The 27,552-nt window shown below is 40.0% G+C and overlaps 1 protein-coding gene across 5 annotated transcripts in view; it reads right to left on the bottom strand.

Annotated features, from left to right (window-relative positions):
* The window catches only part of CACNA2D1 (calcium voltage-gated channel auxiliary subunit alpha2delta 1), a 737,376-nt gene that overhangs the window by 323,604 nt on the left and 386,220 nt on the right, over positions 1 to 27,552 (bottom strand). For all 5 annotated transcript variants that reach the window (XM_075857358.1, XM_075857356.1, XM_075857359.1 and 2 more), the window contains one exon: positions 5,974 to 6,103. In XM_075857358.1, the coding sequence (XP_075713473.1) occupies positions 5,974 to 6,103 (130 nt within the window). The remainder of the gene's footprint in view (positions 1 to 5,973; positions 6,104 to 27,552) is intronic.

A 27,552-nucleotide genomic window follows, 5' to 3' on the forward strand; every position in this document is an offset into this window, starting at 1 on the left:
TAAAAACTATATTTGTCGCCCCGCAAAAAAAAAAGCTCTCATACAGCAGAATGACAAAAAAAAAGTTATGGCTCTTCAAATATGGGGACACAAAAACAAATAATTTTGAAAAAAAAAAGTGTTTTTAGGGTATGTTCACACGCTTCGAAAAACAACTGAAAATACGGAGGCTGAATGCCTCCAAACATCTGCCCATTGATTTCAATGGGTAATACAGCGTTTCGTTCTGACGGGGCGTTTTATTATATGCGGCCGTTTCTAAAAACGGCACGTAAAAAAAAACGCCCCATAAAAAGAAGTGCATGTCATTTCTCGAGCCATTTTTGGAGCTGTTATTCATTGTCTCAATAGAAAAAAAGATGGAAAAACGGCCGCTAAAAACGCATCAAAATACAGGCTGAAAATCAGAGGCGGTCTACCCTTGAAAACAGCTCCGTATTTTACAGCCGTTTTTAGTTTAGCGTGTGAAAATACCCTTACTGTGTAAAAGTAGTAAAATATACAAGATCTTTATAAATTTGGTATCATTGCAATCGTAACGACCCGATGAATAAAGTTATTGTGTTATTTATACCACAAGGTAAACAGCATAAATTTAGGATGCAAAAAAGAGTGGCAAAATTGCTGTTTTCTTTCTACCCCCAAAAAAAGTTGATAAAAGTTAATCAATAAATTATATGTACCCCAAAATGGTGTGATTAAAAAGTACAACTTGTCGCGCAAAAACAAGACCTTATAAAGCTAAGTCGACGCAAAAATAAAAAAGTTATAGCTCTTTGAATGAGACGATGGAAAAATGGAAAAAATTGCTTGGTCATTAAGGTCTAAAATAGGCTGGTCACTAGGGCACATAGTATTATTATATTAAATTAAACATATGTAATCTCTAATTTTACACACTTATTATAACATATGTAATTAAAAATATACTTACAAGTCGTTTATGACGCACAAAAGTTGCTGAGCATGGGATCTGCTATAACTGTTGAAAATGCAGCAACACCAATAGTCTTAGTGTGATCAAGAGAACAAAGCATAAACGGACACCGATTTATTGCAGGGTCCTGCTTATGCTACACAATGAAGCGTAGCGGTTTTGGAGAAATAAACTTTGTCTATCATCAAGTCAAATTTGAAATACAATAATTAAGCAGTGCCTCCACAATTGGATAAATATATTAGAAAATAGTTTAACCCTTTCAGAACCAAGCCGGTTACCTTTTTTTTTTCCCCATCTTTTAACAGACATAACTTTTATTTTCCATTAACATAGCCTATATAATGTACTGAGAAATTATTTTGTGAGGTTGAATGAAAAAAAGAAACAGCAATTCATCCATTGTTTTCTGGGTCTTGATTTTATGGCATTAACCATGCGGTTAAAATGACATGTTAATTATTTTCTGTAGGTTAATACGATTACGGCAAAACCAAATTTATATAGTTTCTTTATTATGTTTTACTACTTTTATAAATAAAAAGCAATTTGATAAATAAATAAAAAAATTGCTTTGTATCACCATATCCTGAAACGCATTTTTTTTTTTTCATCGATGGAGCGGTGTCAGGGTTTTAATTTTTGCGGGGTGAGTTGTATTAAAAACGTAACTTCTTTTTAAATTCCTTTTTAAACACGCGATCATTTCACCACTTGTACAATAAATTGCAATACTTATGAATTGCAGTGTATTGTGCTATTGCCGTTCTAATATTAAGAGGCAGGGCTAAATAGGAGGACCTAGATGGCAGACCTGGGCTCTATTATCATGCCCCCGGCTGACATTACAACCCATCTCCAGACCACGATCGTGTCGCGGGAGGCCATTGCAAAGGAGGAAGGGGCCTACCTCTGTCTAACCGCTTAGACGCTGCAGTTGCAATTGACCATGGAATCTAAGTGGTCAAACAGCTGGGATCAGGGGCATCTCCGATACTGGCCATTGAAGCAAGGTGTCAGCTGTAGTAAACAGCCGACAACGCTGCATATGTAGTGGGTTGGGCTCCTGTGCCTCCATACTTCTCGCTTTCCACTAGGATGTATATTTACATCTTTTTACAGGTATGGGTTAAACAACGGTCTTCCAGCATTATGTTACCTGTGAAGATTTCCAAAAATACAACAAAACGGCCAGATGAATTTCAAAGTTAATACAACTTCACTATTGGCCACCAGCGCAGTTGCAGACACTCTAAACTGTTCCTGTCCCTCAGGTCTGCACTCGGCATAACACAGTAACAGTTTTGCATGTATTGCTCCTTTACGTTGATTAAAATAGAACTCATACATACCCACGGTGCCCCAAAAACAGTGTCCGGAACACCATGACATCCATTACTGCCAGCCACATGGTGCCCCCACAGACAAAATTTAAAAGGAAGTTAAGTTTTTAACAAAACATAAAAAAAACAAAAAGTTTAAAAATAACATTGCCCTCCAGTAGTGCCAGCTGCGATGCTTGCTGCTTCCCTTCTCCCTGACATGGAAGATACATGTGAGAAATCAACAGAGGACGCTCACATGTATCTTAGACCTGAGCTGATATCTATGATCAGTGCAGGGAATAGAGAACAGAGCTGCTGTCAAATGACTGCAATCTGTTCTCTGCATTAGAAGAATGCTCCTGTCTTTTGACAGTAGTGCTTTTTTAAACTTTTGGGACACAGACAGGCATGTCTGTGTCAAGGTAGCTGAGGGTTGCACAGAACAGCATCGAGGGCTACAGCTACAGATTATGTACCTGTGCTGGAAAGTATGCATCCACTTTCCGCACCATAGACAATTAAATAGACCATTAGAATATGCTCAAGAAAGCAGCTACTGAACCTTGAGTATTGACAATTTTTTTGATTGAAATTCCAGGAATAATATTTATAAGCAAATTCATATACAATTCTTCTATTGGTACTATACAGTAAGTGGTAGCACGGTGGTTCAGTCGTTAGCACTGTTGCCTTGCAGCGCTTTTCAAATCCAACCAAGGACAACATCTGCATGGAGTTTGTATGTTCTCCCCGTGTTTGAGTGGGTTTCCTCCGGGTACTCCAGTTTCCTCCCACACCCCAAAAACATACCAATAGGGAATTTAGATTGTGAGCCCCAATAATATGCGTATATAGCGGAATATGTAATATATAGCGTCATATTTTGGCGCTATATAAGTAACTGAAATAAATAATAATATAAGTGTACTCTGCATATAGCTCCAGAGAATGACCATTGGGGTTTTATATATCAGATTATAAATTATTTGTAGATGAAAACATATTCCACTTGGTTTTGCCGTTTTACCACATTGATCCTATTAATTTGGTGTTAGGCTATGTTCACACTTGTGTTTTGTTTTTTTAGGCTTCGTTCACATCTGTGCCAGGGTCCCATTCCGACGGAAAGCTCCGACGGAACGTCGGAAAGGGACCCTGGCGCAGATGTGAACAAACTCTTAGAAGTGACAAGTTCCCCCCATCTACGAACCTACCTAAACCAGATGTCTCCATCTCAGCGTGTGGAACTACCATAACTCCTAAGCGGCATGCCCGCTGTCTCGGGGTTAGTTTTGACTCCGATCTTACCTTTACTCAGAATCCGCCCTTTTCTTACAGAGGAAACAGCCAAAACTCTTATTGTTGCTCTGATTCACTCTCGTCTTGACCACTGTAACTCATTACTAGTCGGTCTTCCCCTCACTAAACTTGTTCCTCTCCAATCTATCCTCAATGCAGCAGCCAGGCTCATCTTTCTGACCAACCGCTACACCAACGCCTCTACCCTGTACCAATCACTACACTGGTTGCCCACCCCCATTCGAACTTATTACTCTCACCCACAAAGCTCTTCACAGTGCTGCACTGCCTTACATCTCCTCCCTCATCTCTGTCTACCACCCTAACCATGTTCTACGTTCTGCCAACGACCTTAAATTAAAATCCTCCATAATCCGAACCTCCCACTCCCGTCTCCAATATTTTTCTCGTGCTGCACCAGTCCTCTGGAAAGTGCTCCCCAGACAATCAGATTAATTCCCAATATCCACAGTTTTAAACGTGCCCTGAAAGCACATCTTTTTAGACAGGCCTATAACATTCCCTAATCTGACATCTGACTCCTTTCCTTGGCCCCATTAGTCATCAGAATAAGATTCCCTCACACTCCTGGCACGTACTGCACTTCATGTCTGTCATACACGGATACTGGCTGGTGACCGGCTCATGCAGCTTTATGTGTACCACCCATGTGTATAAAAGATTGCTGGACCGTTGTACTGAACAAGCACATCTACACTTTGTGTTTCCCTTATTTCCTCATAGATTGTAAGCTCTTGCGAGCAGGCTCCTCAATCCTCCTGTCTGAATTGTAAATTAGCTTTGTCACTATGTAATGTCTGATATTGTCTGTTTATGTTCCCTCTAGATTGTAAAGTGCTGCGTAATATGTTGGTGCTATATAAATCAAGATTATTATTATTATTAGAAGTGTAAATCTCTATGTTTTTATGTGCAGAATAGATTTGTCAGATGATAAACTTTTTGGATCAGATATCCAATCCTTTACCTTTGGCTGCTATTTGAAAAGAACAGAGGGAAAGGCATGTCTCTCCAAAAACATAGGTTTCTCCTTACTTTTTTTAAATTGAAGTCAATGGAATATGAATTGGACAACTGATGCAAATTAACAAATGTATTAGTTACTCAATTGTACCCACAAAAAAAATGGAAAATTCAGCTATTGCTTAGAAGGGAGCCTACCCAACTCCCAAAGTCTCACTTACCTGTTCCCTGCTGATCCAGAGATCTATGGGGTTCTTTGTGCAGGCCACTCCACAGGGAGTTATTTCCTGTACAGGTAAGGTCCTGCCAATAAGGGTATGTTCACACGCACTAATTACGGACGTAATTCGGGCATTTCTGCCCCGAATTACGTCCGAAAAAATGCGCCTCGATAGCGTTGATAAACATCTGCCCATTGAAAGCAATGGGCAGACGTTTGTCTGTTCACACGAGGCGTATATTTACGCGCCACTGTCAAATGACGGCGCGTAAATAGACGCCCGCGTCAAAGAAGTGACCTGTCACTTCTTTGGCCGTAATTGGAGCCGTTATTCATTGAATAGCAGCGCTAATTACGCCCGTAATTGACGCGGCGTTCAAGCGCCTGCACATGCCGTTACGGCTGAAATTACGGGGATGTTTCCTCCTGAAAACATCCCCGTAATTTCAGTCGTTATGGACGCTGTCGTGTGAACATACCCTAATTGTCAATGACTTTAGCAGCCTGCAAGACGAACCCCACAGATCTTTAGATCGGTAGAGTAAATAAAAATTTGAGGGTGAGACGGGCTCCTCCAGTTTGTGCCAAAGCTGATTTTTCAGCTTCAGTCAGAATATTATTTTAAAAAAAGACACTAATGTGAACATGGCCCTACTTGTACTATTGATAAAATATATCAGAAGAGGTTGTTTGGAGCAGCGGTCGAGCATGAAATGCATGGCAAAAAATGAAATGCATGCTAACACAACTTTTCTATGAAAATAAATAGTACATGACAAGAAAGGCTACTAAAAATATAGAAATTTTGACAACATCACAGGAACTGATAAAGGTGGTGCCTATACAATGTTTAAAATATAGTAAGGTGATTATGATTGCAGTTCGAGACAATATTTTATAACATTAATATTTAAATATAAATATATATTTTGGAAATGCAATTTCTATTTTGTGTTGTTGATTGTTTGTGATCAAACTCTACTGACAATAATGTAGCAAGTCAACTTCACCAGATGCATTTAGATGTATTGGTCTTACTTCTTTAAATTTATCAAATATTTTATTCTCAAGATAGAAGGATTAAAAAACCATAAACATTTTTAGCCATACATTTTTTATATTAATTTGTAAAAGGTGGGAACAAATGTTTTAATATTGAACACTATATAATAGCAAAGGAAATATTCATAGGGATGAAGGTAACTTACAGCCCTCGTAAATATCCGTAGGAATATGAACAGCAGAGTGCTGGTACGATGTTTGCCGTCGAAAGACAGGATCATCTTGAAACACAGGCTTGATGCGATGACTTATGGATTCACTGTCATTATTCTCGGACTAAAAAGATATTACATATAATTAGTATAGGAAACCAGGTACTTAAACAAAAGTATATACAGTATAATATATAGGATAACGTATCAATATATCGTATCATACATAGACACAAATCTAATAATAATGCTGGAAATATTGAGTCTTCACAGAAAAAAACAAAGTTGGTTTGTGTATATTGACACGAACGATAGCCAGACAGACAGACAGACAGCGAGAGAGAGAGAGAGCAAAAGAGAGAGAAAGAGAGAAAGAAAGAGATGAGAGAGATGAAAGAGATGAGAGAGATGGATAGAGAGAGAGAGAGATGGATAGAGAGAGAGAGAGAGAGAGAGAGAGAGAGAGAGAGAGAGAGATAGATAGATAGATAGATAGATAGATAGATAGATAGATAGATAGATAGATAGATAGATAGATAGATAGATGGAATAGGAGATATGAGATAGATAGAATAGGAGATATGAGATAGATAGAATAGGAGATAGAGAGATAGATAGATAGATAGATAGATAGATAGATAGATAGATAGATAGATAGATAGATAGATAGATAGATAGATAGATAGATAGATTAGATAGATAGACATGAGATAGATAGATAGATAGATAGATAGATAGATAGATAGATAGATAGATAGATAGATAGATAGATAGATAGATAGATAGATAGATAGATAGATAGATAGATAGATAGATAGATAGATAGATAGATTTTTCTGGGAATATGAAATCCTATTTTGTTTCATTTGTTTTTATAAACGAACCTAATGTAGCAAACAAACATGGACACAGCTTTGACAAGATATTGAATCAAATCCAATTGGTTACTCAGTATTATCACAAATTTGCTCCACCTACTATTTTAAACCTTTAGTGCAGTAAACATACAATATATACAGTAGTATGCAATGCATTTGATATAAATTAAATCACAGTCAAAGTGTATATATGTGAGGCTGTCTAGTAATGGTGAAGAATCATAAATATACAATCCTATTTATGCTACTGCTTTAATTATAAAGATCTCTCTCTTAAACACTCCCAGACATTAGTCAGGGTTGGAAAGCGGGGAATGGAGCTGGCTCATGGACCCGCCCAATATTCAGTGAGTGTGCAATGTATGTTACAGCCAACGCTTTATTGTAACAGACGGGAATCGGAGATAACCCCTTTAGTTTAAACACTTACATGCTGCGATTAAAAGCGTCCATTAGAAAAAGGACGGCCCTCCGTCATCTAATTGCCTCCCACGATGATTGTGGGCTGCCGGTGTTTTTCACGGCAGCCTGAGGTCCTAATGAAAGCCTATAAGTCAGCCATCTTTGTGCTCCTAATAAGCCATTAAGCCGGGCATAATAGGAGCCACTACAAATTGCAATATACTCAAATATGTAAGTATTGTAATGTATTGTACCAGCACTCAAACAATCGCTTGTTAAAAATAAATTTAATAAACAGTTAAATAAAGTTTTTAGTAATGTAAAAAAAAAATCTCCCTTTTGCCTCTAAATATAAAAAAATTAAAAAATAAGCATACAATGTATTTCTGGAAAAGTCTAAACAATGTTTATATAACGTTATTTAACCCCTTTAGGACACATCCGGTTTTGGAGAAACGCAACTCAATATTTATTGCCCAGATTCTGCAGATTTTAGAAATATCCAACATGTGGCCCTAGTGTCCTAAAGGACTGAAACACCGGCCTCAGAAGCAAAGGAGCACCTAGTGGATTTTGGGGCCTCCTTTTTTTAGGAATATATTTTAGGCACCATGTCAGGTTTGAAGAGGTCTTGTGGTACCTAAACAGTCGAAACCCCCCAAAAGTGACCCCATTTTGGAAACTACACCCCTCAAGGCATTTTTCTAGGGGTATCTTTAGCATTTTGACCCCTCAGTTTTTTTGCAGAATTTAGTGGAATTAGTCTGTGAAGATGAAAATCACCTATTTTTCTGTGGAAACATAGAATTTTTTCATTTTCACAAGGAATAAAGGAGAAAAACCACCCCAACATTTGTAAAACAATTTCTCCCGATTACAGAAATACCCCATATGTGGTCATAAACCGATGTTTGTACCCACAGCAGGGCTCAGGAGGGAAGGAGCGCCTTTTGGATTTTGGAGCGCAGATTTTGCTGGATTGGTTTTCAGTGCCATGTCAGGTTTGCAACGCCCCGGAGGGACCAAAACAGTGGAAACCCCCCAAAAGTGACCCCAATTTGGAAACTACACCCCTCAAGTAATTTTTCTAGGGGTATAGTGAGCATTTTGACCCCACAGTATCTTTTTTAGAGCTAAGGTGACCAAAAAACAGCGATTTTGGCGCTTTAAATTCTTTATTTCTTACAGCGTTCACCGTGCGCAATAAATTACGTTTTACTTTATTCTGCCGGTCGGTACGATTACGCCGATACCATATATGTATATAGTTTTTTTTGAAGTTTTGCAGCGTTTGCACAATAAAATTAAGTTTCTATAAAATAATTTATTTTCTGAGACACCATATTCTGAGCCGTAACTTTTTAATTTTTTCGTCAAAAAAGCTGTGGGAGGTCTTGTTTTTTGCGGGACGGGTTGTAGTTTTTATTGGTACTATTTTGAGGTAAATGCGACTTTTTGATCACTTTTTATTCTATATCTTGGGAGGGGTGGTGACCAAAAAATAGCGATGCTGACATAGTTTTCCGTTATTTTGTTTTCGGCGTTCACCGTGCGGACAAATTAACATTATAGTTTCATAGTTTGGGTCGTTACGAACACGGTGATACCAAATATGTGTACTTTTTTTTAACGTTTTCATTTTTTCCCTATAATAAATGACTTATTATAGGAAAACAAAAACTTTTATTTTTACACTTTTATAAAACATTTTTATTCACTTTATTTTTAACTTTATTTTTTTGTTTATTAACTTTTTACACTTTATTTTTTTTACCTGCTATACATTACACTACCTAGGTAGTGTAACGTATTCTGTCAGTATGAAGTCACAGTGACTCTAACAGTAAGTCTACGAGGGCCAGCCAGAGGCTGGTCCTCATAGGCTTCCATACATGGCAGACCCGGAGGCCGTTGCCTGGCCTCCGGATGCCATCACAAGCATCAGCAGCCCCCACAATTGCATGGGGGCTGCTGATGTGCTACAAACCACCTAAATGTGGTGATCGCAATCGAGAACCACATTTATCGGGTTAATTGCCTAAATCAGTGGCGATGAGCCGCTGATCGGCAACACTGGAGTGTCAGCTGTCAGGGACAGCTGATCTCCCAGTTCCCGATGCACACCTTGTCGCCGACAGTGTGCATTGGGAACGACACAGTGACTTCCTGTCACTCTGACAGGAAGCCTATCAGGACCAGCCGAAGGTTGGTCCTGATGGGCTTCCGTCCATGGCAAACACGGAAGCCATTGTTTGGCTTCCGTTTGCCATACTAAGTATTGGCAAACCCCACGATTTCGGACCGGGGTCTGCCGATATGCTAGAAACCCCTCAAATTCTGCGATTGCAACCGATCGCCGAATTTAAGGAGTTAATTCGCCTAAATCAGCGGCAAAGGACCGCTGGCCGGAAAGAGTGGAGTGTCAGCTGTCGGCGACAGCTGACCTCCCAGTTCCCGGTGCACACTGTCGCCGACAGTGTGCACCGGAAAAAACTCAGTAATTGTACGTCCTCGTGCGGGAAGTAACCTCCCGCAACGACGTACAGTTACTTAGTCGTGCAGGTAGGGGTTAACCCACAGGGCCAGAATTGCTGTTTTTTTGGTCACATTAGCTCCCCCAAAAAAAAAATACTGTAAAGAGTGATCAAAAAGTCATATGTAACCAAAAATAGTACCAATAAAAAACTTCAGCTCTACCCTTAAAAAACAAGATCCCACACTGCTCCATCAGCAGAAAAATAAAAAAGTTATGGCTCTCAGAATAACCATCAAAGGCAACACAAAAAACTTTCTTTTAACAAATTTTTTTTCTTTGTAAAAGTAGTACACCATAAATTTGATATCGCCGTAATCGTGCTGACGCGGAAAATAAAGTTAATATGTTGATTTCACCGCACAGTGAATGCCATAAGAACAAAACCCAATAAAAACACCCCACAAAGAATTTTCAGTTTTCTGGCAATGGTACATTAAATGGTGCAATTAAAAACTACAACTCGGGCAGCAAAAAATAAGCCCTATACGGCTATGTTGATGAAAACATAATAAAGCCATGGCTGTTGAAAAGTGGGGAAGAAAATCAAAAATGGAAAAAAAAATTAAATGACTGCAGTAGCAAGGGGTTAGGATATGCTCACCTCTCTCTCTCTCTCTCTCTCTCTCTCTCTCTCATCATTTAATAAAACAGTCTATGTAGTATACAAGTAAAACATACTAATAATCTGTCCCACTACCCTGCTCTTCAAAAGAAATCAAGCATAGGGACGGACATGATTTTTAAATAATGTAAGAATTTTATTTGCAGAATATATCACTTGACCCTTAGAGGAAGCAAATATTAAGCAATGCCTATAGAGAGAGAATTTATCCTTCGCTGCTGCACAAACTCTTGAACCCAATCAATACCTTGCCAGCTTGCCAAGATTAGATGGCTCACCTTTTTCATCTACACACACAAGGAATAGGCTTTCAGGAAAACTAGATCACAAAGCAATGTGTAAAATGCATTTAAAAGGAAATACTTTTTTTCGGTGACTTGTAACAATCTATGAACCAATATTTTCCTTCAGGATCCACCATAAATATCCCATAGGTATAATATTCTCACAATAGGGATTTTAAGTGTTTATAAAAAAAACAACAATAATAATAATAATATATTTTGTTTATCTTGGAAAAAGTCGCATTAATCATCATATTCAGACTAATGTGATCTGTGGGTTGTTTAGAAATATAAACACTGAGATATTTAAATGTCTGGGATACTTGTAAGCCTACTTGTAGCAATTGATTTCTTATTTCACTGTCTACATGGAGAAAATTATTTGTAAGATTTATTTTAATGCCAGTGTTTACTGAAAAATTCTATCAATTGAATTGCCTTGGCAAAAGAGTAGTTAGCTTTGCTTAAAAGCAACAGAATATCATCAGCATACAGAATAATTTGATATTTGAGTGACCCAAGCCTAAAACTCTCCATATCTGGCCGGTTTCAAACGATTGAAGCCACTAATTCCATCATTAAAATAAATAATAACGGGTACAGTGTACAGCCCTGCCTAGTGCCCCTTTGGAGTTTAACATTGGCAAACAAAACACAATTCACTTTAATCCTGACTGCTGGGTCTCTATAAAGCAACATTACCCAAGAAAGAAATTTGAGATCAATTTTTATTTTAAGCACAGGAGGGATGTAGTTCCACTCAACGCAGAAACGCTTTGAAAGTGTCAAGTGATAACACAGCCCGATTCGTTATCTCTGATGATCCCTATGTGGAGGTTGATTTTCTAGCTAGAATGCCAGTTTGATCAGAGTGGATCAGACTTGGGCAGACCTTTGAGAGCCCCCTGGCCAGCATTTTAGCTAATATTTTATAATCAGAATTTAATTTAAAAAATTGGCCTATACAAGGCAGGGTCTGCTGTGTCCTTTTAAGGTTTTAACAGTAGTGTAATTAAAGTTTGGGTGGTAAGATGCCCTTATGGAAGGAAAAATTTTAATTTGGTAATAATTGGTCTCCATACTTTGCCAATAACTCTATTGGGGCCACAGGATTCATTTTTTGGCATATTGCATCATAAAACTCCTCTATAATAAATCGTACATCTAAGGCTTCCCTTTGAGCATCTGTGAGTCTTGGAAAACGGACTGTATTAAGTAAGAATTCAGTTTCTTATAAAGAACACTTCGCCTCTGACCTATATATGGATTTGAGTCAATTAAAAACATTTCATTAAATAGTTGCTAACTTTTTAACAAACTTTGAATAACTCAATAGTACAAGCAAACATTATAAACTATGTAATATATCTCATTAGAGAAAAATGCCTCTTTCTCCATTTATCAGGTTTCACCCCTGCACCCTCCCTCCTAACTCACTCACTCTAAATTTGCTGCTAAATCTGTCTCCCCAAGGCAAGATGGATGATCAGCTCACTTAAAGATCAGGTTACAGCTGTCCGTCGAAGTCTATATAGAGGAAGGAGGGATCAGGAGCAGAGTGAGAGAAAAGCAGAGAGATACAGATGCTGCAGCAGTTTCCTAGTATGTGTTCTATCTGACTCCAGTGCTGGATTCTCAGCTGCACTGCTCATTACTGCTGTATAATGTTCTCCATGCTGCAGCTGCTTCTATATATATGTGATAAATACAGACAGGAGAGCAGAATGTTCTCTTCTCTGTGAGCCCTGTGTATAAAAGACATGACAGCAGTGAGGCTCCACCTAGTAGCTCAGAGACAACTGGGAATTAGAGCGCCTACAGAGCGGAAAACTGCTAAAAAAAAAAAAGCCATATACAAGTCACATAATGGCCAGAAACAGTATTATTCCTCATTTGCACACATATGACAGCTTATTCTGAAAAGTCACCTGAAAGGCTAAGTAAGCTTTAAAGGCAATGGAAACCCTTTTTTATGTAATGTATGTGTTTTAGTAATCTAAACATTTTTCTTATATAGTTTTAAGGAAAATTGTATTTTGTTTTAGCTCTGCAAAAATCTGCACGACATTGCCATAAGCCAATTCCATTAGTCTGCTGGACTGACGGCTCGGCTGACAGCGGCTCCTCTGTGCCTCTGACACACAATACAACTTAAATTGATCTTCGAAGCTTAAAGTCTCAGTTGATTTTCTAATATCAGTTCTGATCAAGTCAAAGTGGATCCTCTTTGACTTGACCAGAGATTAGTTCAGAAAATTTCTCACCAGGACAAAGTAGCTGCTGACAGCTGAGCCGTAAGTGCAGCTCACTGACAGATTCATCTCAAGACAACTTTCTGCAGCCTCTATGTACTGTGATACATAGCTGCAGAAAATGGAGGAACCAGTAAGGGCCTCTTTGATGCATTTAGTCAACAATTTTTACGTTTTTCCCCCTACTACTAAGTCCTCCAAATTTTGAATGTTTGCTCAAATAGCACTAAATTATATTTGTCTTGGGCGTCAGACCAACGTTTATAATTGTGAAAGAAGTATCCAATTTAAAAAGTATTCTCAGCTGACTAAACCTCATTAGACAGAAGCTGTAAAATAGACCTAGACTGCTTTCTTAGCAGATTTATTTCTTTGAATAGTACCCGCTTATTAAAAAACATTAGGGATAATGTGAGATTTTAGTGACCAATTACCTTACACCCTAGTGAAAATGGTACGTCTTCCCTTACATCGTTATTCTCTTCATAATGCACATATAATGCACAATCGCGCTGTTCCTGGCTGTTTAACCCCTCAAATGCTGCAGTCAAACGCATCCACAGCATCTGAGGCATTGAAAAGAGGGGGGCGGCCCCCTTCAACAGCTCATCGCCCACTCTGCAGTGAGATCGGGGGTGCCTTCACTCTGCCTCTGTTAAGCCCTGCCTGCGGCAGGGCTTAACAAATGCCTGTAAAAATGACGATATACTGCAATACGTTAGTATTGTACTATATTGTACCAGCGATCGAACGATCGCTGGTTCAAGTCCACTATGGGGGCTAATAAAGTGTGTAAAAAAAAAGTTTTTAGTAGTAAAAAATCAAATATTAAAAGTTCAAAAAAAAGCCATATACAAGTCACATAATGGCCAGAAACAGTATTATTCCTCATTTGCACACATATGACAGCTTATTCTGAAAAGTCACCTGAAAGGCTAAGTAAGCTTTAAAGGCAATGAAAACCCTTTTTTATGTAATGTATGTGTTTTAGTAATATAAACATTTTTCTTATATAGTTTTAAGGAAAATTGTATTTTGTTTTAGCTCTGCAAAAATCTGCATGACATTGCCATAAGCCAATTCCATTTTCCCATTTTCCCCCTAAAATAATGTAAAAAATAAAAAAAGTTAACAAAATTGGTATCACTACGTCCGTAAAAGTCTGAAATATTACAATATAGTGTTATTTAATGCGCACGGTGAAAGCCGTAAAAAAAAAAAAATGTAAAACACCAAAATCGCTCTTAGCTCTCAAAAAAATTTCATAAAAGGTGATCAAAAGTTCTACATACCAAAAAATGGTACCGATAAAAATTGAACAAGAAGTTTATTATCCCTAAAAGTAGTAAAATATAAAAAAAACAATATAAATTTGGTATCACCGTAATCATATTGAGCCACATAATAAAAATAAGTTGTCTTTTTACTGCATGATGAAAGCTGTAATAACGAAACCCAAAAAACTATTGAGGAATCTCAGTTTTCTCCAACTTCAGCCCGCAAAGAATTTTTTTTCAGTTTCCCAGTACATTATATGGAACTATATATGGTATCAAAAGAAACTATAACTCCTCCTGCAAAAAAATAAGCCCTCACACCACTCTCTTTGAATGCGGGGATTGGAAAACGAAAATGAAAAATAAAAAAATGGCTTTGTCCCAAAGGGGCTAATCAAGGTGTTTTAATTTTAAATGTTACTACTATGCATCTCAATAACAACAGTTAATTGGATGGGAGTATGATATTTTGAGACACACTGGGACACATTTACTAATACTGTCCAAGTTGTAAACTTAGATAAAGCAGCAAGAGGATACGCCAAATTAATCAAAGTACTGCACGCTGTATGATAAATTTTGCGCACCTATTTAGACATGTTAGACACTTTCCTCTTCCTTGTACCAATTATCTGTTGGCTTCGTTTGCACCAGTTTTTTGGATCATGGCGGTGCATCTTAAGACTCCCTTTATACTAGGCCACGCTGCCTTGTCCAGCATAGCATAAAAATAGTCTAAAAAAAGTTAAGAAATGTGGCGCACGGCATGTACGCCAGAACTCTAGTTTAATTTAAGACAGAATTCTGGCACATTTTGAATAGCAAATCTGCCTTACTGTTTTGTAAGCAGAAACACTTTATCACAATTCTTTTAAACTCTATTTAATATGAGTAGTTGGTCTGTAAGGTTATAACTCTTTTGGGGGTAAGAGGCTTTTTTTGTTTTTTGGGCAATTTTCTGGCAATTTAATCACAGTCAGTGAGTTCACGTGACTGGACTAGTCCACTCCTGGGCCGGCACCGACCTCACTCAGACTGCCACCGCTTCAGTTAGCTCCGTCCGCCCTGGTCAGGTCATAAATGTAATTGTGAGTGACATCAGGCAGATCAGAGAGTGGTAGCGGTAGGCTACCGCCCTCCGCTCTGGGGGCTGTGTGGCACTATGTACACGGGGGGGGGCTGTGTGGCACTATCTACAGGGAGCTGTGTGGCACTATTTACAAGGGCTGGCTGTTTGCCACTATGTACAAGGGGTGCTGTGTAGCACAGTCTACAGTGGGGTGTGTGGCACTATGTACAAGGGGCGAGCTGTGTGGCACTATGTGCAGGGGGGTGTGTGTGGCATTATGTGCCGGGGGCTGTGTGTGGCGCTATCTACAGAGGACACTGTGGCCCTATCTACAGGGGGTATTATTACTTTGTGGGGGCACAAAGGGAGCACAGTTACTGTTGGGGCACTTTTATTGTGTAGAGCACCAAGGGATCGTTATTACCATATGGGGCACAGTGGGTGGGGAGGGTGCTGGAAAAGTGGGAAACCAACATGTCTGTGTGTCAAATTCTGCAGACAAGTCGTGGCTGGAATAAGTCGTCACAGTGGTCTGGGCCGGATGGAGAAAAAAAGGGAAAGTGAATGACTCTAATCAGAGAATACATCACATGTGTGTCACTGGATATAGATGTGCTGTTATCACTTTTATGGTCTGCAGATCTCCTGTATATAACTGCCATCTACCACTATATGGTGACGATATGCTGGTAATATTTGTCTGTGTATAGTGGTTTCTATTCAGCAATAGTATGGGGGTATTATTCAGTCACTATGTGGTTATGGTGTGGCGATATTATTCAGTAACAGTACGGGGGTATTAGTCAGTCATGTGTTATGGTGTGGCAGTATTATTCAGTAACCGTATGGGGGTATTAGTCACTATGTGGTTATGGTGTGGTGGTATTATTCAGTCACTATGTGGTTATGGTGTGGTGGTATTATTCAGTCACTATGTGGTTATGGTATGGCGATATTATTTAGTAACAGTACGGGGGTATTATGCTGACATGTGGTTATGGTGTGGCAGTATTATTCAGTAAAAGTATGTGGGTATTATTCAGTCACTATGTGGTTATGGTGTGGTGGTATTATTCAGTAACAGTATGGGGGTATTATTCAGTCACTATGTGGTTATGGTGTGGCGATATTATTTAGTAACAGTACGGGGGTATTATTCAGTCATGTAGTTATGGTGTGGCGGTATTATTCAGTAACCGTATGGGGGTATTAGTCACTATGTGGTTATGGTGTGGTGGTATTATTCAGTCACTATGTGGTTATGGTGTGGTGGTATTATTCAGTCACTATGTGGTTATGGTATGGCGATATTATTTAGTAACAGTACGGGGGTATTATGCTGACATGTGGTTATGGTGTGGCAGTATTATTCAGTAAAAGTATGTGGGTATTATTCAGTCACTATGTGGTTATGGTGTGGTGGTATTATTCAGTAACAGTATGGGGGTATTATTCAGTCACTATGTGGTTATGGTGTGGCGATATTATTTAGTAACAGTACGGGGGTATTATTCAGTCATGTAGTTATGGTGTGGCGGTATTATTCAGTAACAATATGTGGGTATTATTCAGTCACTATGTGGACATGATGTGGTAGTATTATTCAGTAACAGTATGGGGGTATTATTCAGTCACTATGTGGTTATGGTGTGGCAGTATTATTCAGTAACATTATGGGGGTATTATTCAGTCACTGTGTGGTTATGGTGTGGCAGTATTATTTGGACCTTGTATTGTAAAGGATTCAGGTCTTAGCACACGATAAAGCTGTTCTGTATACGGAATACAAAGCAGCTGTATCTCAAAAAGTTACAATAATTTTTAATAATAAGTATTTTAAAAGTTACACCAATCACAACAATTTCAAAGGTGTACATAGCCATTTCCCTGTTTGATACAACTTTTTATTTGCTACTTGCAAATTTCTCACATGCTTTTTGGTAATTAGAAAGCATTTAAACTTGTACATCAAAACTCTATATTCATTTCATTGCCAATGCCTCAGTAAAAAAAAAAAAAAAAAGGATCTAATGGAAAAAAGTATAACTTTCCAGTTAACTCCAAGAAACATATAATGACCTCCAGTAGCTATATAATGTGGTCTAGGGTACTTAAAGGGGTTGGCCAGGAAAAGTGTCCCCCAGCCTTGGTTTGCCTTCCCTAAAACCCCCTACATACTTTCTAACCAGTTTCTGTTTGATCTCAATCGTCACTGCTGCTCTTTCTGTTTGTTTACATCCCTTGCTTCTGTTCCTGGCTGTTTCCTGTCTTGTAACCCACCATACCCATGATCCCTTGCTGCATCTGAGAAGACAATTTACATGCCCCTTCCTCCCTCCACAACATCTCAGCTATTTGCATACTGCCACGCCCCTCTATGTTCACAGGTCATACCCTGCTCTAATTACAGTCACCTAGCTCCCTGCACTGTCACCCAGTAATAATCACACTGGGGGATGGGGGTTATATACAGGAATGTGGGGGTAAAACACAGGGATGTTGGGGGTAATACACAGGGATATTGTGGTTATACACTCAGATTATGGGGTTATAAACAGGGATGATGATGTAATAAACAGGGATGATGGGGGGTTATACACAGGGATGATATAACTCCATCATACCTGTATACAACCTATATGTAACCCTCATCATCCCTATGTATTACCTCATCATCCCTGTGTATAATCGTGATCATCCCTGTGTATTACCTCATCATCCCTGTATGTAACCCCCATCATCCCTGTATGTAACCCCCATCATCCCTGTATGTAACCCTCATCATCCCTGTATATAACCCCATCATCCCTGTATATAACCCCATCATCCCTGCATATAACCCCATCATCCCTGTATATAACCCCATCATCCCTGTATATAACCCCCATCATCCCTGTATATAACCCCCATCATCCCTGTGTATTACCTGATCATCCCTGTATATAACCCCATCATCCCTGTATATAACCCCCATCATCCCTGTGTATTACCTCATCATCCCTGTATATAACCCCCATCATCCCTGTGTATTATCCCATCATCCCTGTATATAACACCCATCATCCGTGTATTACCTCATTATCCACAGGGATGATGAGGTAATACACGGATGATGAGGTAATACACAGGGATGATCAGGGTTATATACAGGGATGATTAGGTAATACACAGGGATGATGGGGGTTATACACACGGATGATGGGGTAATACACAGGGATGATGGGGGTTATATACAGGGATTATATACAGTGTTGATGGGGGTAATACACAGGGATGATGGGGGTTATGCACATGGATGATGGAAGATATATTCAGGGATGATGGCCCCATCATTTCTGTATATAACCCCCATCAGCCTTGTATTTATATAACCCATGTAATAACTGCATTCACCAACAGGATGGGTGCTACCGCCGGGGGGGGCAGCTCCACGAGTGGGGTAATGGGTGGGAGGGTGGGGGCCATGGCGGTGGCGTGGGAGATGAGAGGAGACGGGCAGGCAGTATGGGAACTCTGAGATAGGAGGAGGACGGGGGGTGTACAAGCAGAGACGACATTCTGTGTCTTTACACATCAGGAAGTATTGGCTGAGCAGAGACACGGCACGTCATCAACTATGTTTACAGGCGGCGGGACCAGAGGAGGCGGAGCTCTGAAGAGCTCATGAAACATCCGCCCGGCCCACTGCCTGTAAATGTAGTTGATAACGCGCTGTGCCTTTCTCAGTCGGCTGGCTGAGCAAAGACACAGTACGTCACAGGAAATGAAAAATGTACTCTAGGTGCGGCCACGTGACCGCAGATCAGAACAGAGTAACGCTGCCACAGGTAAACAGACATTATATTACAAATTTACTTAAATATGTCCAATTAAGTTAAAATATAAATAACATTTATTCCTGGGCAACCCCTTTAAGGGTCTTACTAAATAAATATGGTCATTGTTACTAAAAAAACCTTTTAAAATCTAGAGCTAATCTCTCTCTTAAAACAACTCAATTATTCATCATTTATATGGTGTATTTTACACACAAATTAGTATATAGATGGAGTCTTGAAAACAATGTTGGCTGTTCCAGGTGCTCCAATCTCTATGCAGATCTAATTCATATGATCTGGTATTGTCCCAAACGGTTTCATGATTGAAGAAAAATTGTAGAGAAATCACGATTACTCTTACAATATAAACATACTTATATAAGCATACTTTATGTGGATACAAATTTATTTTCAGCAGTAAAAAAAGAAAAGATTCATTTTTTTTTGTGTGTGTGTCTCTATGGCAGGAATGGGAGGTAAGGTGTAATATATATTTGTAGAACTTGTATTTTGTCTAAATAAAAGGAATACCAAAAAAAAATCTATTAATTTTACGTTATTAATATATTTATTTTTATATTTTATTTTTGCAAAGACAGGTCTTATTATATTTTATGAGAGCAGTTAAAGTTCCTAAATTGGGGGGCGTGGCTTGGATGCAGACCACGACGGACGCTTTTTGGTGAGCTCCGTCCAACAACCTCAAGCGACGAGGCATTAAAGCATACCTGAAGCTGGGAATTGGTCTGGTCTCCTGCTCCCGGTCCGGTGTACAGGATGATGACGAGGAAGAGGGGGAATAAGTCCGGCCCGAAGCGGCTGACGGACTTCTTCTCATCCCGCAGCATGAGGAAAGACGACTCACAAGATGGCGCCGGCTGCAGCTCCCCTGGGGCTGAGCGCGACAGAGAGGCGGGAATGGATTCGCCGGCAGCTTCAAACGGTGAGCCCGCAAACTCCCCTGAATGTCAGACGCTGGCAGGCCCTAGGTGCAGAGACAACCAGATGCTACTTTCCCCTAGCTCCCCGGTGTCACCGGGAGGAGGACATGTACATAGGGCGGCTGTGAGACGTCAGCTAGAGGAGGACACCCTGCCCCCTGATAGTCAGGATTTACAGAGAGCCCAGCTTTCCTCCTGCAATTCAATATCGGAAGACATTTTGCCGGCTGATAGTGATCCGATTTCTAGCCTCCCTTCTACAGATCAGGTGGCATCGGAATCTTTTATTAAAGGACTGGTGATGGCCCTCAGAGGGTCCCTGCAAAAGGACTTGGCAAAGATCACAGCTACACTACACTCTAATATAGAGGATCTAGGCTCCAGAGTAGATCATGTAGAAACAAAAATGGGGGACTTTACCCAGGCACACAACGACCTAGTGGACGCACACGAGGCTTTGGAAGAGGAGATAGAGGTCATGAAATCTAAGATGGCGGATATGGAGGATAGGAATAGGAGGAACAACGTTAAATTTCGGGGCATCCCGGAATCTGTGTCTCCATCTGATCTCCCACTGTTCTTGCAAAAGCTGATTAAATCTCTCCTACCACAATCTACGCCTCAGGACCTGATCATAGATCGTGCGCATCGTTTACCCAAGCCTAAAGCTCTGCCATCAGATGTCCCAAGAGACGTTCTTTCCCGCATTCATTTTTTCCATGTCAAGGAAGCCTTAATGTTTGCGGCGCGAAGGGCCCAGAAGCTACCAGACCCATATGGAGGAGTACATCTCTATGCGGATCTTTCACAAGTCACGTTGCAAGCCAGAAGAAATTTCCTACCGGTTACTCTATCGCTACGAAACAACAAAATCACGTATAAATGGGGATTTCCTACAAAGCTTTTGGTTCGGAAGGAGGATCGCACACATGTTTTTCATAAACCGGCAGAAGGAGTTAAGTGGCTGAAGGAATGGGGAATCCCGATGACCGACCTGCCAGTGAAACCCTCACCCAGGGGCCCGTCTAGAATTTCTCTGGAGTGGCGGGGTCAGGCTGATTCTCGCTGAAGATACTTAGATTTGAGTTCATGAGGTTGAGTCTCTTCAAGTCGAACTCTCGTCCCCAGTAATCCTTACAGGATCGTTGAGGTCTTCTAGATCCTGTTGTCTTTACATTTCTTCAGGGACTGTTTCGTCCCGGACGTATGTGGTTATTATTGTGGTTCAATTGTCCCCTGTTTTTCTTCCACACCTTTTTCACCAGGTATATTTTCTTCAGTGCTCCTTCAGATGTTGATACGAAGAGATTAATGTATTTTACATATTGTATAATGCTCAATTGGAAATGTGATAATGGCGGTTAAAATAGTTTCGATGAATGTAAAAGGCTTGAATAGCCCATTTAAGAGGTCCTCCGCATGGAAAGAGGCTCGAAACTCGAGAGCAGATATCCTGTGTTTACAGGAAACCCATTTCCAGAAGGCGCATCATCCTCCTTTTGCTAACACCAATTTCCCTCATGTTTTTATGGCTAATTCTGATAAGAAAAAAGCAGGGGTTTTGGTGGCGTTCAGGGACGCTCTGGATTTTAAGCTTGTGGATTCCTTGATTGATGTGGGAGGGAGATTTCTTGCTCTGGTATGTGTTATCAATGACTCTTTAATAACATTAGTCAATATATATGCCCCTAATATCTCACAGATCCGATTTCTGAACAAAACCATGCGGAAAATCCGTAAGATTCAAAAGGGCCAGCTCATTCTTTGTGGAGATTTTAATGTGGTTCCAGACAGAGTCATGGACACTACTAGCAAGAGCAGGAGGTCTCTCCCTACACTCTCACCGTGGGCTCAGAAAGAGGACCTTTATGATGTGTTTAGATGCCATAATGTGTTGTCCCGGGAATTTACTTACTACTCTTCTTGCCACCACACTTTTTCTCGGATTGACATGTTTATGGTAGATAAATGGTTGCTTCAGGCTGTAATTAAGGCAGAGGTAGGGGAGATCACATGGTCAGATCATGCCCCTATTTCCATGCAGATAGCGCTGGCCCCCTGGTCTCGTCCCTTCAGAAATTGGCGCAACAACACCTTCCTGATGGCCCTTCCCAAATATAAAGCTCATATCTCCTCTCAGATACAGGAGTATTTTGATTTCAATGACTCCCCAGACGTAGATCCCTTTACCCTGTGGAACGCTCATAAAGCAGTGATGCGGGGAATCCTGATTCAACAGAGTTCGCATTATTATAAACAGAAGCGGGTCAATACGGATAGGGTCTTAGACCAGATTAGAGTTCTAGAGACACAGCAAAAAGCCTCCCCTTCGGTCACACTAAACGAGGCCCTGACCAAGCTTAGGCAGGAACTGAGAAGGCTGCTTATAGCGGACTTTGATAAACATTTAACCTCGCTTCGTATGACATATTACACCTCCCATAATAAGGCGGGCAAATATATGGCGACAAGGGTTAAATTGAAACAACAGAAGAGCAGAATTCCATTCCTGGAAGCAGAAAACAAGGATCCTAAGATTTCCAATCCTCAAGACATTGCTGACAGATTTAGCTTATTCTATTCTAAGCTATATAACTTAAGGGATGACCCTGCTACTCCTCACCCTACTTTGGAAACCATAGACAGATTCTTGGACCAGATACATCTGCCTAAGATAACCCCCCCTCAGCTAGAACAACTTAATGCCCCTATTCTGATAGAGGAGGTGATCAAAGTTATTAGGTTGGGTAAACAACATAAAGCCCCGGGACCGGATGGGTTCTCATCCGAATATTATAAAATAAATGAAAGAGCCTTAGCCCCGTATTTAGCGCGAGTATTTACCGCAGCAATGGATAGAGGTAATCTTCCCGAGGAGATGTTACAGGCGACAATAGTGACCATTCCCAAGCAGGGGAAGCCTCCTACCCTGCCGGCTAATTTTAGGCCCATCTCACTACTGAACTGCGACACCAAACTTTATGCAAAAATTTTGGCCCAGCGCTTGCTGACTATCCTCCCTTCTATAATTCACAATGACCAAGTGGGCTTTACTCAAGGCCGGCAGGCCCCAGATGGTACCAGACGCATAATCAACCTGATCTCCAAGGCAGAGATTAGCCGGACGCCTTCTCTTCTCCTCACACTGGATGCGGAGAAGGCGTTCGATAGGATTCATTGGGACTTTGCTTTTGCAACAATGCGGAGGTTTGGTTTCTCTGGCCCCATATTGAAAGTGATAGGAGCTCTCTACTCCTCACCCTCGGCTCGAGTATTGGCTAATGGAATGATGTCCAAACCATTTGGTATTACTAACGGGACCAGACAGGGGTGCCCCCTCTCGCCCTTACTATTCACGATGGTTATGGAACCTGTAGCGGAGATGATTCGAATGGATCTGGAGGTTCGGGGGATTTCAGTGGGTCATAGACAACATAAAATCGGCTTGTTTGCAGATGATGTCATTTTAACCCTTACAGACCCATTGACTTCTCTTAGAAGAGTAACAGAGATTTTGGATAGGTTCAGTAAGGTCTCGTACTATAAACTTAACGTGTCCAAGTCTCAGATATTGGGCTTGTCAATACCCACAAGATTGCGCCAAGACATCCAAAAAGAATTCTCGTATGGGTGGGAGGAGGAGTCGATCCCTTATCTAGGTATTAACTTATGTTCTAAAACCTCTAGACTGGCGCATATCAATATTCTTCCCTTACACGATAAATTGCAGGGGGAACTGCAACGTCTATCAGATACGGAGCCTTCCTGGATGGGCCGTATGGTCCTATATAAAATGTTAATTTTGCCTAAGATACTATATATTTTTAGGACAGTTATGGTCCCGATGCCTAGGGCTCTACTTCGTAAGTTGCAAGAACAGCTGATGAAATTTATATGGAATAAGGGGAAGCCCCGGGTAGCCCGCCAGCGTCTTTATGTTCATAAACGGAGGGGAGGCATGGGAGTACCGAACTTGGAAGCGTACCATATAGCTATAGGGGTAAGGCAATTGAGACACTGGTGCCTTCCGTTTACGGGCTCTAGTTGGCCTACGATTGAGCGCCACCTGATCGGGGATATCCCTCTTTCCTCGCTACTGTTATCCCAGACAAAATTTCCTAAGAGTATTATCCCGCGTTTCCCTACGGTGACGGCGTCAATACAGGCATGGAAAGTGGCTTTAAAAGCAATACCTTCCTCCGCTCCCATCCGCACGATCCCTCTACCAGTGGATACGTTGGAGCTTCTGGTTCCGGACCTAAGATTGGGGAATTGGGCCGCGTTGGGGGTTACTACATTACCTGAGTTATTTGAAAATGATTCTATAAGATCTTTCTCAGAGTTAAGGGCAGAATTTGCAATCTCACAGACAGATCTCTTTAAGTACCGACAGGTTCGTCATCTTCTTCCATCTGGCTCTCATACACAGGTTCAGGTGCCATCCGGGCTGTATGATTTGGTCTTCAAGACCATAATGAGGGAATCTACACTAACACGAGCTTTATACGATATACTTCTGGGGGATACGGAAACATCCAAGACCCCACAGATGGCAAAATGGGAAAAAGAGCTAGGGGTTTCCTACGGGGTTGAGGTATGGAGTAAAGCAATTACGTGGACACTGCGAGCCACTATGAACTCGAATCTTTTAGAGGTCTTTCACAAACTACTCTTGAGATGGTACTACACTCCTCTCCAATTGTCCAAGATATACCCGTCTTCTAGTCCCTTGTGTTGGAGAGGCTGTGGAAAAGTGGGATCATTATTACATATTTTTTGGGAGTGCCCAGCTATTGCTCCACTGTGGAAAGAGGTATTTGATTTGTTATCCACGTTAGTGGGCGCCCATCTGGAGCCCAGTGCAGCCTTGGCCCTCCTGTCCTTGGACATAGACTCGGTTGAGACGTCCCGGAGAGTTATTGTATCTCACGTATGCCTGACAGTTAAACACTTATTGGCCAAGAAATGGAAATCTAACATAGTCCCCTCTCTAAGGGAGGTGATCGATAGTGTATCATCTCATTGTGGGTACGAGAGGCTCTTTGCACTTCGGCACAACGGATTGGCGCGCTTTACTTCCCAATGGCAACCGTGGGCAGACAAATTCCCAAGTTGAGGAGTCAGGGTTCTCAGGGAATGATAACTCAAAGAAGAGGAATTACTGAAGGTACTATGACGATGTATTAACCAATTTATACTTGGAATGTATCCTGGTTTTCCCCCCCCTCCCCCGTTTTTTTTTTTGTTTTTTTCCTTTTGTCTTTCCTTCTCCCCCCTCAGATTACGTATTGATTGACTGTTTACACTGCATTGGAACTTCCTGATAAGGAAGCTGTTTATTATATGTAACCTGTGGTTTCGTTGATAAATCAATAAAAAACAAATGTTTTAAAAAGTTCCTAAATTGCATTTAAAGATAAAAATATTCCAATCTCTTACTACCCCTAAACAGGGGTTCAGGATGCTGAGATATACGCTGCTATTTGCATGATCCTTGCACTGAAGAACTTGCAAAAATTGCGGACACCAATCTTCCCCTGCTTAATAACATATTGGTTTTACAATAGTATTGTAAATATTTTGTTGACTTCTCACCTTAAAAAAATGTAACAGTGACTAAATATTTTCTTCTATATAACAGGCACTGGGACAATTCTAAAGTAGACTCAGTAAAAGGACCCAACTTCTTAAAAGTAACACATACATTTCTACCTTTGAACATCATTTTACAAATTATATAGAGGTAAAAACTTGCATAAAGAGCTCAGCTACTTTCTAAATGCTTTGCTTTACTTATCTTACATTCTTAGTTACAGAATGTAGTCTGATTTATAGTCCAGAGCGGAATTCACAATTTGTGCAGGCTTCAGAGATAAAATCTCCCACCTAAAGGACAGAGGAGTATTACTGGAAAAAAAAACGAATCTTTTTTTGGATCTATTCCCAGTTCTTGTTAAGAAATGCAAAGTGTGAACTGGATCTTAATTATTTACAGACTTTTTATGATATATGATTAATTAATCCTCTTAAATATCTTCTTTTTTTTTTTACTCAGTTTAAACCATTTTCTATAGTAGATCTTTTAGAAATAAATGTTAACAGGATAAGAAAAATGTAATCCTAGTAGAAACAAAGTGAGTAATTCTGCTATTTGTAAAATAAGCAACTTACTTACAATTGATAAAGTAATTTGATTTTTTTCAATAGAAAGACTACTAAATCTATTAAATTTGAATAGTGAGGAGTCAAAAATATAATTTTATTTTTTCCACTGTCACTTTGCTGAGAAGCAAATTTTCTATTATAGAGCAATATTTCCCTCATATAAGACAATAGGGATTTTTTACTCCATTTGGGAAGGGAAATGTGGCTCCCATATAGGACATTTATCCAGTGGTGAAATGCCAGCCAAGCACATTTTCCCAGATTTCAGAATCTAGAATTCAGAATGTAAGTAGCTTTTTTAATTCTCTTGAGGGCAATGAGTAAATATTTGTTAAACATATAGCTGTGTATGCAGATATACTATATCATAGCTCTTGTGTGTTTTGTAGCATATATTTTTGGATGCACATAATCATAAGTCTTCATTGAAGTAAACTGTCGACTACTGTATTTTTCATAAATGCAATTGTCTTGTCTCAGGGTAGAATTCAACAGTTTAAAAAATGTAATCCTCAGATGCTGCAAAAACAATTAAAATAGAACCGCAACCAATTTGTTTCACGAGGCAGGGACTGGAATTCAATCAAAAATGGCATAGCAGACTCCCATAGGAGGGTGGGCTACAGATTAATTTTTCATCTTTTCTCAGTCATCTCTCATTTACTGGAATTCACAGTTACTTTATGCAGGCTTGGGAAGAAAAACATACTGTATTCTATATCTGTCAGTTACAAGAATGTTATAATACTCACTTTTACTTATAGTCATACTAAAATGATTCTTTTAATAAGTGGTCTCATTTTTAGAAACACTGTCAACCAAGCTTACAACAGTGGCATCTAAGCCCCATTGTTGGAGCTTCAGACATCTCAGTGGCACTGTTTCCGTAAGGGAAATTCAGTTGGTTTAAAGGTAAAATACTGATAACTTGTCAGCTAGTTAGCAGTGTATGAGAACAGCCAAATAGATGAAGAATTATTGCACAGACAGATTACATCAGTATGTGTGTATCAAGTTAGAGGCTCATCAATCCATCTATATCCTTTTTATCTTTTTTTGTTACACTGCAAATATCTAAGAAAAGCCAATTTATATTTTCAATGGGTATGTACAAGACAGTTAAAATGTGACAATAAGAAAAAAATATATAATAAGGAATTAGAATCAGTCTTTAGAACTTTCCAAATTGTAAAGCATTAAAGGGGTTTTCCCATAATCAATATTTATAACCTATCCACAAGATAGGTAATAAATATCTGATCGGTGGGTGTCCGACAGCTGGGACCCCCACCAAACACGAGAACGAGTTTGCTTTGCCGTTCCTGGATG

This window comes from Rhinoderma darwinii, chromosome 3, assembly GCF_050947455.1.
Source record: "Rhinoderma darwinii isolate aRhiDar2 chromosome 3, aRhiDar2.hap1, whole genome shotgun sequence".
Taxonomy (NCBI): Eukaryota; Metazoa; Chordata; class Amphibia; order Anura; family Rhinodermatidae; genus Rhinoderma; species Rhinoderma darwinii.